This window comes from Cupressus sempervirens, chromosome 3 (assembly GCF_028749045.1).
Source record: "Cupressus sempervirens isolate cs-2001-9-10 chromosome 3, ASM2874904v1, whole genome shotgun sequence".
In the NCBI taxonomy this organism is placed as follows: Eukaryota; Viridiplantae; Streptophyta; class Pinopsida; order Cupressales; family Cupressaceae; genus Cupressus; species Cupressus sempervirens.
Genome location: NC_143120.1, coordinates 442951844 through 442968097, shown reverse-complemented (window position 1 = coordinate 442968097; position 16254 = coordinate 442951844). Strand labels below are relative to the sequence as shown.

The window sequence follows — 16254 nt, the reverse complement described above, 5'->3', positions numbered from 1 at the left end:
GAAATAGATATATGAATATCCTCGCATCTCATCCTATGATGGTACGGAGTGAACTTGCTACTCAACCAGCAAATTCTGTCTCTAAAACTCTGGATTCGGTGAAGTTGACTATCGAAATTAATAAAGAGAACAATTCTATAAAACTTTCTGAAACCAGACAAGCTGTGGGGTCGGGGAAACTGAGCATGGAACTCGAGTTACGCATAGATACAAGGAATTCAGCCATGCCATGTACTAGAATACTAGATGGTGGTTTCATCAAAGGGACAGATAGTCTGAGCCATACATTGTAGTTAGTTCCACATGTCAAAAATCTGCACACTTTATCATTACCAAAACTGAAAACGATTTGCTAAAAAATAAAATTTATAAGATTTTTCCTTAAATTTAAGACGCAAAACTTCTAAGCTGAAGCACAGTAAAACATTCATAAGACTGCTCGCCTTAAACTTTTCCAAAAAGAACTGTTGAATTTATATTATGGGCTAAATTATCTCTAAGCCACCAGTCTCTCTAAAGCTGGATAAAAATGCAAAAACCTCAAGATAACAAAAGAAATAGTTCCAATTACCTCTATATGTTGTTGCTCTTCTTGATATGCCTCTGAATTTTCAACAGAATCTTGCTTGAGAGATTCATCACAGGAAATATGAGATTTTTCTTTCAAGATTTCTTCTTGCCTATGCACACTTTCCTTCCAAGATTCAACCTTTTTCCTTAAACTTTGAGCCATCACGTCCAATTCAAGGACATGATCTCTTTCTTGTCCAGAAGTCAACATACCCTTTGAGTGTTCCCCTTCATTGATTTCCCACACCCTTTTAACAAAACCAAGCAACTTGAAAGAAAGCTGAACATTCTCATCCAGCAATGGGAATGCCTGAGCTTGCAGAGTATGAAGGAAATCCCAAAATTCTTGATCAAGTTTGATCAATCCAATACTACTACTTTTCTCTTTACTTCTCACCCTCTCAAGAAGGCTGCCATTGTTCTTCCTCAGAGCTTCAGTTTCCAACCTGCAATTCTCTAAATCCTTGCGCAACCCATGTTCTATACCAACCAATCTGAGTTGTTCCTTCTGTAGCTCGATAATACGAACATCTTTGTCTTTTTCTTGTGGATTATTATTCACATCATTGTCTAATTGTAACCACAATCCTCCAATTATTGTTTCCTGATTTCTACAAAGTCTGTGCAATCTAACAACCGATTTCTGCAACTCAGAATTTTCCCTTTCCTTTTCCCTCAAGATTCTATTGTTTGAATCCCGCTCATCTTCTACTTGTTTAGCCTTATTGACAGATTCTGAAAGGATTTCCCTTAATTTCATAATCTCATCCTCCGCATCTTTAAATTTGTTTCTCAAATCATCCATAACCATGGTTTTTGCATGAATTTCCTCTTTATTCAAAGAAGAAACTTCTCTTGCCAATTTCACATTTCTTTTCCCCAAATTTTTTATTCTCCCTCTCATCTTTCTCTCGTCGGCCCTAATTTTTTCCAGAACAGAAGCCCATTCATTCGATCTCCTATCAATCTCCTTTTCTAATTTTTTCTGCAGATCATCTTTCTCAATCTCCAATATCTTTGTTCGAGATTCCAACTCTTTCTCAATCAAACTGCGGGCACCAATTGCCAGAGATCTTTCTTTTTTGCGGCTCTGAATTTCAGATGAAACCCTAATTGCTAAGTTCTTTTTTTCTTCACATACTTCTCTCAGTCTTCTCCACAAAAAATCTGCATTTTTCTTCACAGAATCGGATCCGGTGCGTTCATACAAATCCATCGATTCTAACTCTTGTGAAATCAATACAACTTGTTCTTCAGCTGCTTTGGCTCTTCTTTCCAGACCTTCATCTGTATCTTCTTCTTCTGTACGCTCCTTCTCTTTGGCCAAATGACTTCTTTTTCTGCTAATCTTCGATTGAGACAGCAGTTTCCATGAAAATAAACTCCACACAACACTAGCAATAACCTGTAAAAAAACATAAATTCCATATCATTTCAACAAACTTGTTAATGCGTACAATGTTCTTGAAAAATTTAAGGTCGATATTTAAATATGGGGTTTAAACCGGTTGATAATGCAGTTAACATGTAAATAGGTGAAGAGTGTATGTCTAACCAGTAGAATCCACAGAATCCAGTGAAATCTGTTGAAATAACCCTCTAAAACCTTCTCCATGTTCAACTGCGAAGCTTTTACAAAACTACGTATACAAAATGAAAATCGCCTCAATTTTTTTTCAAATAAACAAGAGGTGAAATGATATGCTGCTGTGAGTTTCTTATATTAGTGAAATTTCCCGACCGACTGGCTGTTTCTAAATGATATGCTGCTGTGAGTTTCTTATATTAGTGAAATTTCCCGACCGACTGGTTGTTTCTAAATGATATGCTGCTGTGAGTTTCTTATATTAGTGAAATTTCCCGACCGACTGGCTGTATGCTGCTGTGAGTTTCTTATATTAGTGAACTTTCCTAGACCGACCGGCTGTTTCTAAATTTCCCGCTTGATTTTTACTATTTTCACGCTCGATTTCTTTTTTAAAAAAAGGGCTATAATATGGATTTGTGTGTGTGGCTATATAGGGGCTTTTGTTCGTCAACCCCTTGTTTTGGTGATTCTCACCTCCACAAATAGCCAATATAATAGAAAAAAGTGTGTATTGCTCACAAATCAGGAGTATATTTGAATTGTTATGAACTAAAGTGCATAAATGCAATGTAAGATCTACCGTAGTCTATATGCACCACAATAATACATTGCAAGTCTCTTATCTAGGAGGTCTTGGGTTCAAGACTCGAGCTTGATAAATAATAACAATATTTTTTTTGATAGACATTTTTTTACCCCAATTGTCTCCTCATTGATAACCTTGATTAAATATTTTATCCTTCACTACATAACTTGTATCGCAATCTTGACTAAGATCTTTTGTCAGATGTCTTAAGTTGAATGAAAACTTTGTTATCATTATTAAATAAGAATTGTTTGATAAAATGAATAATATTTATTATATATGCCTTCAAATCAGAAATATATATTATATATCTGCAAAATAAAAGATCTTCAAAAGGTTTTCTGGAATTAAGTACAAGTTTAATCTTACAACCATAAATATCCAGAGCAACATATAACTCCAATACTAAATTAAAAAAACATCATATTAATCAATAAGTCTATTTCCAAATCCAAAAGTCTATTTGTGAAGAAGGTAAAAACTAGGATAAAATAGGATTAGTCTAGGAAAGAAAGCCTTTCCATTTTTGGTGTAATCTGAGAAGAAAAGTTCACAGGTTACACCAACAAAAGAGGAAGCTGTCCCATCGAAGACGATCTGTCAACAAAGACAACCTCAAACAATCTTAAATGGAGCTTCAAAAAAAATTCATTGTTCAAATGGAGCCTTGTTAAAGTATATCTTACCAAGGAAAATATATAGGCCAAACCCATTTTTTAACAAGGAAACAATTCTGAAGACATACAATACCAAAAAGTGAGAGAAATGAACAAAACGACTAACTCCTATAGCTATCAATGAATCGTCAATACACTAAACCTAAACATGAAAACATGAAGACAAAAAGAATTGCCATACTTTAGAGGCCAAGGAAAAGTTGTTTATGGGGATATCGTAATGTTTGGGAAATCTTGATTCTCAAACATATGATATCACTAAAAACCTCATTCCCTTAAAAGGATCCAATACTCTGTAATAAGACCGGAAAAAGAAAAATAAGAAGTCAAGGATAACAAAGAAATGCTAAACCCTAGCCAAGATTACTATACTAGATAATGGGCATCACTGCCAAAACAACATTTAGTTTTTTCTGACAAGAATACTACAAACTAGAGTTTCTAAAAATGAGAGGCGTAGATAAGGAAAAGCAATGATATAAGAAAAAAAATGCACGATTTTAAAGAAACTGAAAAAGGAACTGAGTGTTAGAAAGATAAAACTACATCTAAATAATAACATTCAGAGGAAGGGATAATGATTTGATATTGGTTTTATAACAACTAAGAATCTTTAATCAATCCTTTAAAGGGATTATGTTAAACATTTTAATTCAAGAGAAGATAATTCAATTTGAAGCAATAATGATCAGTTTGATTATATACTCTTTTTGAGATCTTTAAAGATAACAAATTGATATAGTTAAATTGAATGATTTGATTCTTTTGCAATTGTTCTAAAAGTTTACAAATTCTTATCTAAATTTGGCAATAATAATGGCTACCCCCAATCAGAACAATACTTATGAATAAACATACCCAAACTTACTAATAATCGATAGAGGCTTTCTATCATAAAATTTATTATAAATGTTGATATGACACCTATTGTTATTGAATTTAAATTAGTCTAAAATTTAAATCTTAAATCAACTGTATTTGTTCAAAGCCCATGATTTCTTTCACTATAGAGACCAATTAACAATCAAAGAAATCAAAATAAAAACATCAAGAAATGTAAGTAATTGTAAATTTTATCTAATTTCATGAGGCGAAACAAGAAGAGTTAAATATTGCAACCTTTTCAACTTTCGACTACCGTAACAAAGACCAAATATCATAATTAAGAAATTACTTTCATCAATATAAAATATATTATGTCCATCCCTGGAGTTCTAACTATATTAAAACTAGTCCACACCTTATAAAATCTTATAGCAATGCACCATACTATTGGCTTATTTTAATTACAAACCTGTTCTCTAGTGTAATCAAAACAAGTATATATATATTCCAAATTAAGTCACAGCTTAACAAACAAAATTTCCCTAAAGAATTTTTTTTAGATTATATATAACATAGTTGTCAGTCTAAATCACAAAGCCAATCCTAATAACTAACCTATACTGTTTGACATATTAAGAACATAATTTCAGAGCCATACCATAAATCACAAAATGGCTTTGCAATCCCTATCTGAACCAAAAAACTTAAACATCTGACATGTGGATGACTATCAATTCTTCGATAGTGTCCTCTCCTTCGATCTAAGCTCCACGACTTACAACTGCAGAAGCTTGCTTGATCTTCCTTAGGTTACTAGACTTCTTCAACCTGCGTAATATGAATTTGATATCATTATGTAACTGGAGGGAACTCTATTCTTGCTTTCTTGAATAATGAAGCAAGCCACTGATTGCTTCTTTCTTTAATTACATGACACCAACAGAAGAGAAACTGCACACTATCAATGGGAGAAATGTAGAGATGCTAAAAAATGGAATCACAAATGAATTTCAGATATTGGGAAGTACATTGCAAGCTATAAAGAACATGTACATTTCATTTGTAAATGGGAGGATATTATTGTACTTCGCATATTTATGGGAAGTACACCAACTTGCACTTTAATTGTGTCTTAGACCCAATTTTACGTGACATTTTAGTACATTTGAACCCAAACTTAGATTTGGAACATGAATTACAAGTAGTGGGAAGTACTTTATATTTTAAAGCATAAATATATCTTGCAAGGCCAAATTTAGTTCTTGGAAGATCCATTACAGATTTGGGAAGAACTATTTTATTGTATTTATAACATATGCAATGATATTTTCAAAACCCAAAATTATCAATATGTCTAAATAATTCAAGTCTTAGAATACATAACAAAAGTTGGAAAATCATGGGAAGAACCTTCACGAACTTGCAATATTGAGGGGAAGAACAAACTTGTTGCAACTTGCGAATGAGGGGAAGAGCCTGCTTGTGTTTTTGTGTTCAATTTGAAAATCATTCTTCCATCTCCTAGGGTAGTATATTTCCTTAGGGAAAGCCCAAACTTTGGAAAGTATGTTTGTAGGGTTGACTAAAACTTTCACAATATCACCCATAAAATGGTTGCACTACAAAACCAAGGATCACTCCTTAGTTTACCTAGTTTGGAAATATTTATGTCTTTAGTATCTCCACTTTATGTCATGTTCATATCTTGCTCCTAAAACCTTTCATGGAACTCCTGTTAGGTCTTTTAGACTCAAAGTATCAATGAACAATGTATGAAACTTCTAAAACATTGCTTTATGTATGCTTTGTAGCACTTTGACTTTATGAAAATGTTTGTTGCTTTGACCATTATGAAAAATGTAATCAACATTTCTTTATTACTATCATTTTTGTATGAGATTATGCATTAAGCTCATTATTAAGATTATGCATTAGGTTTTTCATCTTTCTGATAGTGCTGACTGTGATATACAACATCCCTGAAACCTATGTGATGATCGCATCAATTCACAAGACTATCATATGTTTTTCTTTCTATTATAATTCGTATGAAAACATTCTCCATGCTTGTAAGATCACATTTGTATCTATTTATTTTTATCAAGATTGAGTTGCAAGTGTAAACAAATTGCAAAGATGTTTCTTATAGCCAAGTGCAATCGAGTCTTATACTTGCCATTACAAGTGAAAGTTTCATAAAAAACTTATTATTAGATCTTCTACGAGTTTCATTTTCTCACCACAAGTTACCAAATCTTGGGACAAAATTAGCAAGCATGCTGGTCATTCATAAAGAGATCAAAGAAAGACAAACATGAGTGAAAAATGTATTTATCAAGGGTGTAAAGGATTGTGCAGTGAATGAATGTACTCTTGATATTACCAAGTAAGTCTTAAGTGAGGTATTGTGTAGTGCCTGTCCGTAGTTTACATTTTGTTATTATCGCCGAACTCTTTTAAGGTAGTTTTATGCTTGATGATTAGTAGCATTGTTTGAGATTATCAGATATTGTTTCATATTCAGTTGATTTATGATGAGATTACTTGGTACTCTATACTTCATGTATGTATGATGATTATTATAGTGTTTTCAGTTATTGATGATGATTAGTTAGATGGATTATCATATGTGTTTTCTTATGGATACTTACCCCATACTGCATGTGTATGGTGTGCGTGTATGTTTTCTTTATGTATGACATTTCTAATGTGGTTAAGGAAGGGAGTCATAGTCACCTACTAGTCGGGATCTACACGATGCACCACTTCTTGCCATTGTTTGTTTAACTTAGAATATTGTGTTTGTACATGCATGAATTTTATGCAGATTGCAGGTAGTGGGTATCGACTTCCCTGAATTGCCAGAATGAGCACACCCTATCACATTATCTCAATGGTAAGAAAGGGGAGATAAATTCTTAAGTCCAAATCCTAAACCTTTAAGCCATTTTTCCTAAAAAATTAGGATAAGTGTCCAAGTTTTTTACTTTCTGAATGCGTTGAATGACATTAATTCATGATTATATCCCTCTAGTTTGATCTTGTATGTGTTTTTCTATGATGGGTTTTCGTATTTTATTTTATGAGTCTTTGGTAATTTTTTATTAATTAAGTCAAATTAAATTATTAAATTAACGATTTAATTTAAAGAAAAATTATTATGATATTTTTAATATTTAATTATATTAATTAATTAAAAAATTAATTAAATAAAAAGAATTAAATTAAAGGATAAAAGTTATAAGTTTAATTTTAGAACATGGTAATATTTATTTAATTTAATAATAATATATTTATAGTTCATTTTTAAACAAATGCTAAATATTATTATTATTATCTAAGTTAATAAAATATTTTATCAATTAAACATTAGAAAATAAATTAAGAAGTGAAAAGATATTAATTTATTAAAAGTTTTAAGATTTCATGATGTGTGCATGAGATTAAAATTTATTAAATTAATTAAAAAGAGAAGTCAAATGAAAATTAAATAAAGTTATTTTATAATTCAATAAACGTGCATGTAAAAGACAAAGAAAAGATAAAGAAAAGTTTATAAAGAGTTAAAGTCTGGTGAGTAGAGAGTTCTCTCGGGTGATTGCACAATTAGTGCCCCGAATTTAGGAGAGAACTCCTTATCACCAGTTGAGGGTTCATTTTCAAAGGACAATGATTTTGGGAAGAGGAAAGAATTTCAGAAGAAAGAAGGTTTTGGGAGGAGAAATTTCTCTCACGATCTTCTTGGGCATAGCAATTAGCATTAGAATTTAGGTAGATGCTTGTGATTATTCACATAGTTTATTATGTTTCTTCTTTTCCTCTCTTCTTCGTGTCTACGAATGGTTTTCAGATTGATTCTCTATGGTGAGTGTTTCAATATGGTGAAATTCTAGTATGCATGTTAAATCTTCTGTATACGGAAAGATCGATATATCAAATAATCTTCCTTCGATAGATTCAAAAGTGAAAATTAAACAGGGAAGGGTTTTGTATTGAAATTGAAAATTTATATAGAAAATTTGACCGATTGGCCGTACTTTCCCTATCAGAGATTTGCTATGATTGTTATAAAAATTAAAAATTTTAATAAGGAGGGGTTTTTGTTTAAATTAAATTTCATATAATTTAAACAAAATATTTTTTTTTTTAAAAAGAAATAAAATTATAATTAAAAAAAAACAAATTAGTATATGAAAAAGAGAGGTGGGGCCGTGACACCCCCACCCCCCCCACAATACTGCATTGGCAACAAAGGCCACCGTAGCCTTTATAGGCTGTACGAAGGCCTGCTGTATGCAAGCCTACGATTTAAATCGCATGGTTTGTAATTTTTTTAAAAAAAAGTTTCATTTATTATTTAATGTTAATCAATTAATTAATTAATATTATTTAATATTAGTTTATTTAATAAGTTTTAAATTAAATTATATTTAAGTTATCAAATTTTAATTATTATTTATTAGTAATTTATATTAATAAATTTTATTAATATTCATTAATTAAATAATTAATTAAATAATATTAATATAGTTCTTATTTTAAAATTAATAATTAATTTAATTAAATTTAGTTTAATTAAATGTAATTAATAATGAATTTTATAAAATGAAGTTTTAAATTTTTTGTTTAATTATTATTATCAATAAGATTGATTTTTAATAAAACTGTAAAGAATTTTATTTAGAATCAATAACTTATTATTTTAATAATTTAAATAAATAATTACTCTTGGATTATTTTAGGAAATTGACGTAAAATCAAAGGGGGGTAATTTTTTATTTTATTCGAGCAAAAGAATGGATTAATCGTAAGGGTGAACTGTGAGACATTTTTACTTGAAAACATACGTTAAACTAGAAACTAAAACCTTACATTTAACTCAACTTTGTCTTTTCAAATCAAACCAAACTTTGACCAACATTGTTGTTTGTATGTTGTTTGGGCTTTGGGTTGACCTAGCTTTGACCAATATTAGGATGTTACTAGAGGCTTAAGGGTTATGTGTTTGTGATGTCATGCTGATGTTTTGATCTCGATCTTTTAAAACTTAGCCATGGTAATGTGTTGGTATGCTCTATGATGAGTTGTATTTATTGTTTGTTATTGCTTTCTAGTGTTCTTATGTGAAGCTAAGGTGAATGTTATGACATATTTGACTTAATCATTTGAGTCTTCGATCAGTATTTTTGGGATGCTTTCCAGTTGCTCATAGAGAACTAATGTGTTATTATGACTATCTTTTTGATGCTTTCTAGTCACTTGTATAGTACTGAGGTGATATATTATGATTCTTTGATTTATACTTTTATTAGCTTAGGTTAGGTAATCTATATGTTAAGTTGTGAAGTGGCTTGCAATGGGGGTCGGGGCCTAAAGTGGCTGCCAGGGTAACTCATTGTAAGTAGTTTAATAAGTGATAACATTTCATTAAATGGGTTTAAAATGAATTAACAAGATATTGGTACCATAGGAAGTCACTAAGGGGCAGGAGGATTAAAAGACTATCCGGGTAACCCTAGAGTTGACTTGTTAGTATGCCTTGTTAGTACAAAAGGATACTCGTGCCGCATAGGGTCACTAGGGGGTTGGAGGATTAAAAGACTCACCGGGTAACCCTAGAGTTGGATTCATACGATGACACTTGCCTACTACTAGTATATATTTCCTACTTGTCTTTGTGTGCCTCTGGGTCTAGATGTCGATGTATCTTAGAACCTTTGAGTTAGATTACTTTTAGGGTTTCTTGGACTTAGAGATTACTTTTGATTTTGGATTGATATCCTATTTGGGACTAGAGACTATCTCCTCGGCACTGTGGGAGTGGGTCATTTTGGGTTACCATGCGGTTGGTTGGTAGTGCTTTTTACTCTTACCATTGAGATCCGTTTGATGATATTGTGGCTGGAGTTCCTTGTCTGCATTTCTTTTCATTCTATCCTTGTGCATTATAATGGATGGTTATATCTTTATGATGGATGGCTTCACTTGTTGTATTGTACTTTGTATCATGCAATTGAAATGGATGATGTAATCTACTTTTTATAAATGTATATTCTTTTAGCCTTTCATACCCTGTGACATGTACAGTGGATGAATGAGCATTCTGAATTTTATTTCCAAGTGGCTTTTGGAACAAATGTATTTTATTTAAATGGACTTTGGACTTTTAATTATTCTTTCATGTGGATGTAGTATTTTTTTAGACTTAGTATTAATTAAAATTTAAATGTGACTCAACATCTTGGGATCCTTAAGGAATGTAATCTATTATGTTTGCTTATGTATGATTGTATGTTATTGCTTGCTACTTTATGTTTGACGTGTATGCTATTCTTTCTTGTTCTTAACAAAAAAATGTTTGGCAAACTTAGTTAAACTTTAGGTTAATTCTTTTGGATCCCTTGGCGGAGTGTTATATATTGCCTTGGAAAGGTCAAATCTACCAATCTTGGAGGGTTGGTAAGTTATCAAAGGAAAAGGAAAAGTCTATTAAGGTTGTGTTGTCTAATCCTCATGAAAAACAAAATCTATTAGGAAAAGAATAAACCTTGAGAGGTTTGCATTTCTTTTTAGAAGAAGATTTAAATATGAGACAACATGATGAGAGAAGGATTGAATTGGAAAAAGCTTTAAAAAACTAGAAATGATGGTAAAAGGGCATGGTTGTTCAAAGAAAGAGTTGCGATTTCTCATTTTGGACATCATTCTAGTTCAGGGAAGCAAGTAGGCATCATTGGTTTGGCATAAAAATCTTTGGTAGATTACTATGATGTAAGCTCAAATCAATCACATAGGTGTGAAGATTCAATTTTGAGTCTTTTAGGGAAAAATATATAGAAATTATGCTCTACTTAGGTTTCATTACGTAGTTGTTGGAATTGTAAATATTATTCTTGGGGATGGATTTTTGGGTTAGGGCCTATTGCAAAAGGTAGAGACATTATCTGTCTCACTAAGATACATGGCAATGAAGGATATATGAATCCTCTATTTGAGGTATATTTGAAGTTTGTAGGGTGGAATGAAGTAGTAGATAATTGTAAAGGACACGGGATTATTGTGGTTTTAGTAAAAGAAAAAGTAGGTCATATAATTTAGTTGGAAAAATAAGACATCAATAAGATGTTTACTTGGTTCAAGATATCAGAAAATAGCAAATTGATCAGGATTGCAACTTGTTATTTTGTCTATCAAGTCTAAAAAATGTACAAAAATTATAGTTTAGATAACAAATACCCTTTTGTAGCCTTAAAAAAGGAGGTTGTTTTCTTGCAACAAGATGATATTATCCTTGATAGAGATTTTAATGCTAGGACAATAAGTGATCAAGATAGTATTGTCAACAACAATGAAAATTATAATCCTATTTATCTCATGGAGGTGTAAAGAAACAATGGAAAATAATCTTAGTGGACACTAAAAGATTCAATCATTTTGGTGAAGATTTTATTAGCTTAAGTGACACTTTCAATTCTAATTATTTGCAATAGTTTAGCTAAGCAGTAAAAGTTAGGTTTTTCAAGTGTAGTTGATTATGCAATTTGTGCGCATAGTTTATATGAGAGAATTGAGAAAGTCATAATTGGGGACTACATGTGGGATTTGAAGTTAGATCATAAACCAAAGTATATTAATTTTTATGGACAGATAAGGAGTAGTATGTGGTGAAAACAAAATGCTCTCAACAACCACTTTTATAGTGCACAATTCTTTCAACTCAAAAGAATGGAAATAATTTCAAGGCTACACTTGATAAGATTTATAAGGAAAAGACAATGCATATGCATGTTAACAATAGTCATGATTTAACAAAGTTGATTTATGGGGCTCTCTAAAAGTGCAAAAGATAAAGAAAACAAAAGTCTAAAACTAGTTGTTTTCTTGTCAATGCCTAGTTTGATGAGGGATGCAAAATGGCTATAGATTTTTTTAAGAAAGTAAAAAAAAGAGAAATTCAACATAATCATAAGTACCATACTTTTGACCTTTTTCAAATCCTTTAAAACAAATAACTGAAAGTAAACTGCATGCATGTAAGCATATTAAATGAACATAAAATAAACACATGCATCAACACACATAACACCAGATTTGGTAACCTAGAAACCCTCCAGGAATAAGAAGGTAAAACTCGGGGGGGGGATGATACCCACAAAATTACTGCAGCAATAATTGTTTGACCACTTCTAATGGTCTGCCCTGTGAAAGACATGCCTTGTTAAAGGCTTTACACTATGTCAATAGTGACCTGGTTAAAGGATTTACAAACACTTTACATGAATTTTCACCCTATTAAAGGATTTAGTCACCTCTTCAAAGGATCTACGAAATAGTTGTTAAGCTAACCTATCATCATAGGATTTTCACTATCTAATACAATGGCTAGAGAGTATTAGAAACCTTTGACCTAATTGCTTACAATCTTCAATTGTTGATTTCAGGCACTTGATCTGGTCATTCTGATGTGATCCTTGCTTGATCTGATATCTGTTCGTATCCCTTGTACTATTCTGATTAACTGGATGTGTAATTGCTACTCAATTCACTAAGTCTGTGATACCCCTACTATTGGCCTTGTTTTGCAATTTTTTCTTATATGCTTAGCAACTTCCTTAACTTCTCTTCAATAGCATAAATTCGTGGGGTCTAAGCCTTCTTATAAAAACTTTGTAGACTTAGGGTTAGGTATGGATCTATGATCCATATTGAATCTTGAATTCCTGCTCATTCCTTGCATTTTCCTCATTGGTTGCTTGCCTTTTCCATTTTTTTGATTGGTTGCATGCTGATTGCATGGGAAATATAAAAGATTCATTCTTATCCTTATTATCCTTCGAAATCCTCCTATGTTTGCTCAAAAGAAAATGGTTTACATCTAAGTTTGTGAAGGCACAAACTCATATGCTAATTCTGTGTTACTCAGCACATATTGGACTACTGGTGCTCGACACGTATACTATCCTGCTTTGCTTGACACCTATTGCATTCTGTCTTGCTCAACACATGTATGACTCTAGCTCACTTGGCATATGAGACATTCTGATTTTCTTGGCATCAGCTATGACTCAACACCTATATAATGCTCGACATACATAGTGTACTTGGCTCTTATATGAAAAGTGGTTAAGTGTGTTGACACTCAATTGTCAAAACCAATCTGAGACCAAAAATCTTCCCCTTTGACATGAGTGTCAAAAACACTTAACTAAACATTGCTAATCTAACCTTATGAGTACCCTATTCAATCTTTTCTACATATGTACAAAATTTCAAAATTAGTTCAAAATACCTTAAAATTCTTATAACTCCCCTTGAGCTGATTGTGCCATTTTATTCTTGTAACCAAAATTCTATGCTGAATGTGCCTGATACTCTTTGTCTTTTCATATCTCCCCCAAAACATTATTTCTCCCCCATGTCTATTTACACCTTAAGTCTTATCTCCCCCTTAGTCATATCTTCCTTATTATTATCTCTCTCCTTATCTCCTTTATTATTTCTCCCCCTTTTTGACACTTATGTCAAAGGGTTCTAAGGATTAATACCATATTTAGCCAAAAATGTGCTATTTAACTCCATTATCATTTTTAGAGCTGCATCCCAATTCTCCAAAGCAATGTCTAGTGACTTATGTTGGATGGCAGTCTCTACAGTAAGATGTACAAGTCCATCTAATGTATAAAGATTAGGATCTTTCTTTAAGAAAGTTTCAACATAGACTTTTTCTTTGTGGAGGACCTCTAGATGTGGGGTTATGGAGGATTGAATTTGCATTAATTTGGCCTTTATATTGGCCTCTTCACTTGTTAGTGTAGCTAACTCTCTTTGAGTGTGAAGCGATTGGGTAAAATGCTTCTCACATTGAGCTAGATCACTTGGAAATTGCATGCTGGAAATCTTCAAATTTCTTTCCAAGCTCATTATCCTCTGACCTATCTCTTGTGTGAAGTTGGAAAAATCACACAACTTTTTGTACAGTGAGAAAATTTTCTCAAGTACAGTTTTGACCTTGTCAATTTTCTTGGCCAATTCTACTTGTTCAAGTGCTATACCACTAGATATTTTCTCATTTATCTTCCCTTGAAACTTCTTTTTAGACCATTCCATAAGTTTAACATTTGTATCCTAGTCTTCACTAGTCACTTGGTCAACTGTATCAGATAATTGTTCCATAATGGGCTTTGACTCATCTGGTGATTGCAAGCTGAAGGCATCCATAAAGATTTCCTTAATCTCATGTAGTGCTTGCTTATGTTTATACTCTTTTATGAGTATTTCTTGTCTTTGCCTCCTATTTAATGCATTTTGCATTTCTATAATTTGTTCCATTGTGATAGTCTTTGAGTCATAATAAGGAATGATTATCTCTTCATCTAACTCAGGGTCTCCATAGTGAAGTACCCTGGTCACCTTGGTTGAGCTCAAGCTTGGTGTGGCAATTTGCAAAGGTATGGCTTTAGTTCTCGAATTTTGAGGAGTCTTTGTGGGTGTGTCTATTTTTGGTAGTTCTACCAATGTTTGAATAGCGGCTTGCTCCTCTTCCTTTGATGTTTCCTCCTTCTCATTAGACTTCCCTTCTTCTGCACTTGGCTTTTGAATGGTGTCACCTGTTGCTATTGCAATTGTTGGAGGTGGTGGTGGAAGCATTAAAATTTGAGTGCTATTAGCTGTATAGATGAAAGGTGGTTCTTGTGGTTTCACCTTGTCTCTTTTTGGTTCTGCTACTACCTTCTCTAGCTCATCTACACTCACCAATACAGGGTTGGTGCATAATTGTGCCTGTAGAGTGGATTGGTGAAGGATATTGGAGAGATCCTCTACAGTTAGGGGATTGATGCTCTGAGCAAAATTTTTAGGAACATCCTTGATAGTTATTGTATCTGCAGGTGTGATGGTTACATGAGGAGGGCTAGGGGGTAGCATTTGTGTGTCTTGCACACTTTGTTCCTCTTGCTGCTGTTGTTCAGCTATTGCCATGTCTTCTCCCTCTTGTATTTGCTCCTCTTCTTTTTCCTTATCTTCTTTTCTTTTCTCTTCCTCCTCCTTCTCTTCTTCTTGCTTCTCTTCCACTTTCTTTTCCTCTATTTTCTCCTTGGCACTAGCCTTTGCCTTATTTTCTTCTTCATCCTTGCCATTAGTAATTTGATAGATCGTCTTCCATAATTGTGTGGACTTATTCACTACTTCAATCTTATTTTATAGGATGCTAAAGGCTCTATATTTAGGTGCAAATTTTCCACCATGTTTCTTATTAGCCTTTGTTATTTGACCTATTTTCAGGTTAGGCATCACTTGTGCTAAGGTAGATTCTCTGATCTCCTTTTCCATTTTCAGACAATAATGCCATTTGTTTTCAACTATCTCATATAGTTCTCTAGGCATGGTATTGTTTAGCTCTAGAGGTGTATTTTTTAATTCAACCATCATGGTATATACATATTCCTCTATTTTGTTTTGCTCTTCTCTACTTAGCTTGTTGAAATCAAGATTTTTCAAATCATTCAAATCTGCATTCTTAATATTTTCACAAATCTTATCTATGGCAGATTTGGGAGGATGCCTTACCACTATGAATTGGTTGATATCCCCTGATTTTGTTCTCTCCTCATCATCAGTGTTTGGTTGTGCCACATACTTTCTTATTTTTCTTTGGCATTTCATCGGTCTGTTCAGTGGCCTTTTTCTTTTCTTTTACTTTCTCCTTGGCCTTTTGAGTAGCCACCCTTGTGCTATCTCTTGTTGCTGGTGCTAGCTTGGCTTGTGCAGGCTTGGTCACCTTCTTGGGTTTGGACTAAGCTAGAGGCCGAGTTTTAGCTTTTTTCTTCTTTGACTCGACTTCTTCTTCCTCTGCACTTTCCTCCTTGTCTTCTCCTAAGCCTCGGGTCAACTCCATTTGACCTTGCCCTTGTTCTTATTCTTCACTCTCACCTTCCTCTTCTTCTTTCTCTTCAGCACCTGCTTCTCCTTCAATATCGGCACCAAATTTCTTCTTTATCTTCTTCACTAAT

The 16254-nt window shown here is 32.8% G+C and overlaps 1 protein-coding gene across 1 annotated transcript; it reads right to left on the bottom strand.

The window, feature by feature from the left end:
- Positions 1-329: 329 nt before the first annotated feature.
- On the bottom strand, positions 330-2185 carry LOC149566967 (uncharacterized). The gene is made up of 3 exons (XM_089816585.1): positions 2126-2185; positions 572-1975; positions 330-464 (listed from the first exon to the last, which is right to left on the bottom strand). The coding sequence occupies exons 1-3, from the start codon at positions 2183-2185 to the stop codon at positions 330-332; spliced, it is 1599 nt and encodes a 532-aa protein (XP_089672711.1).
- Positions 2186-16254: the final 14069 nt, after the last annotated feature.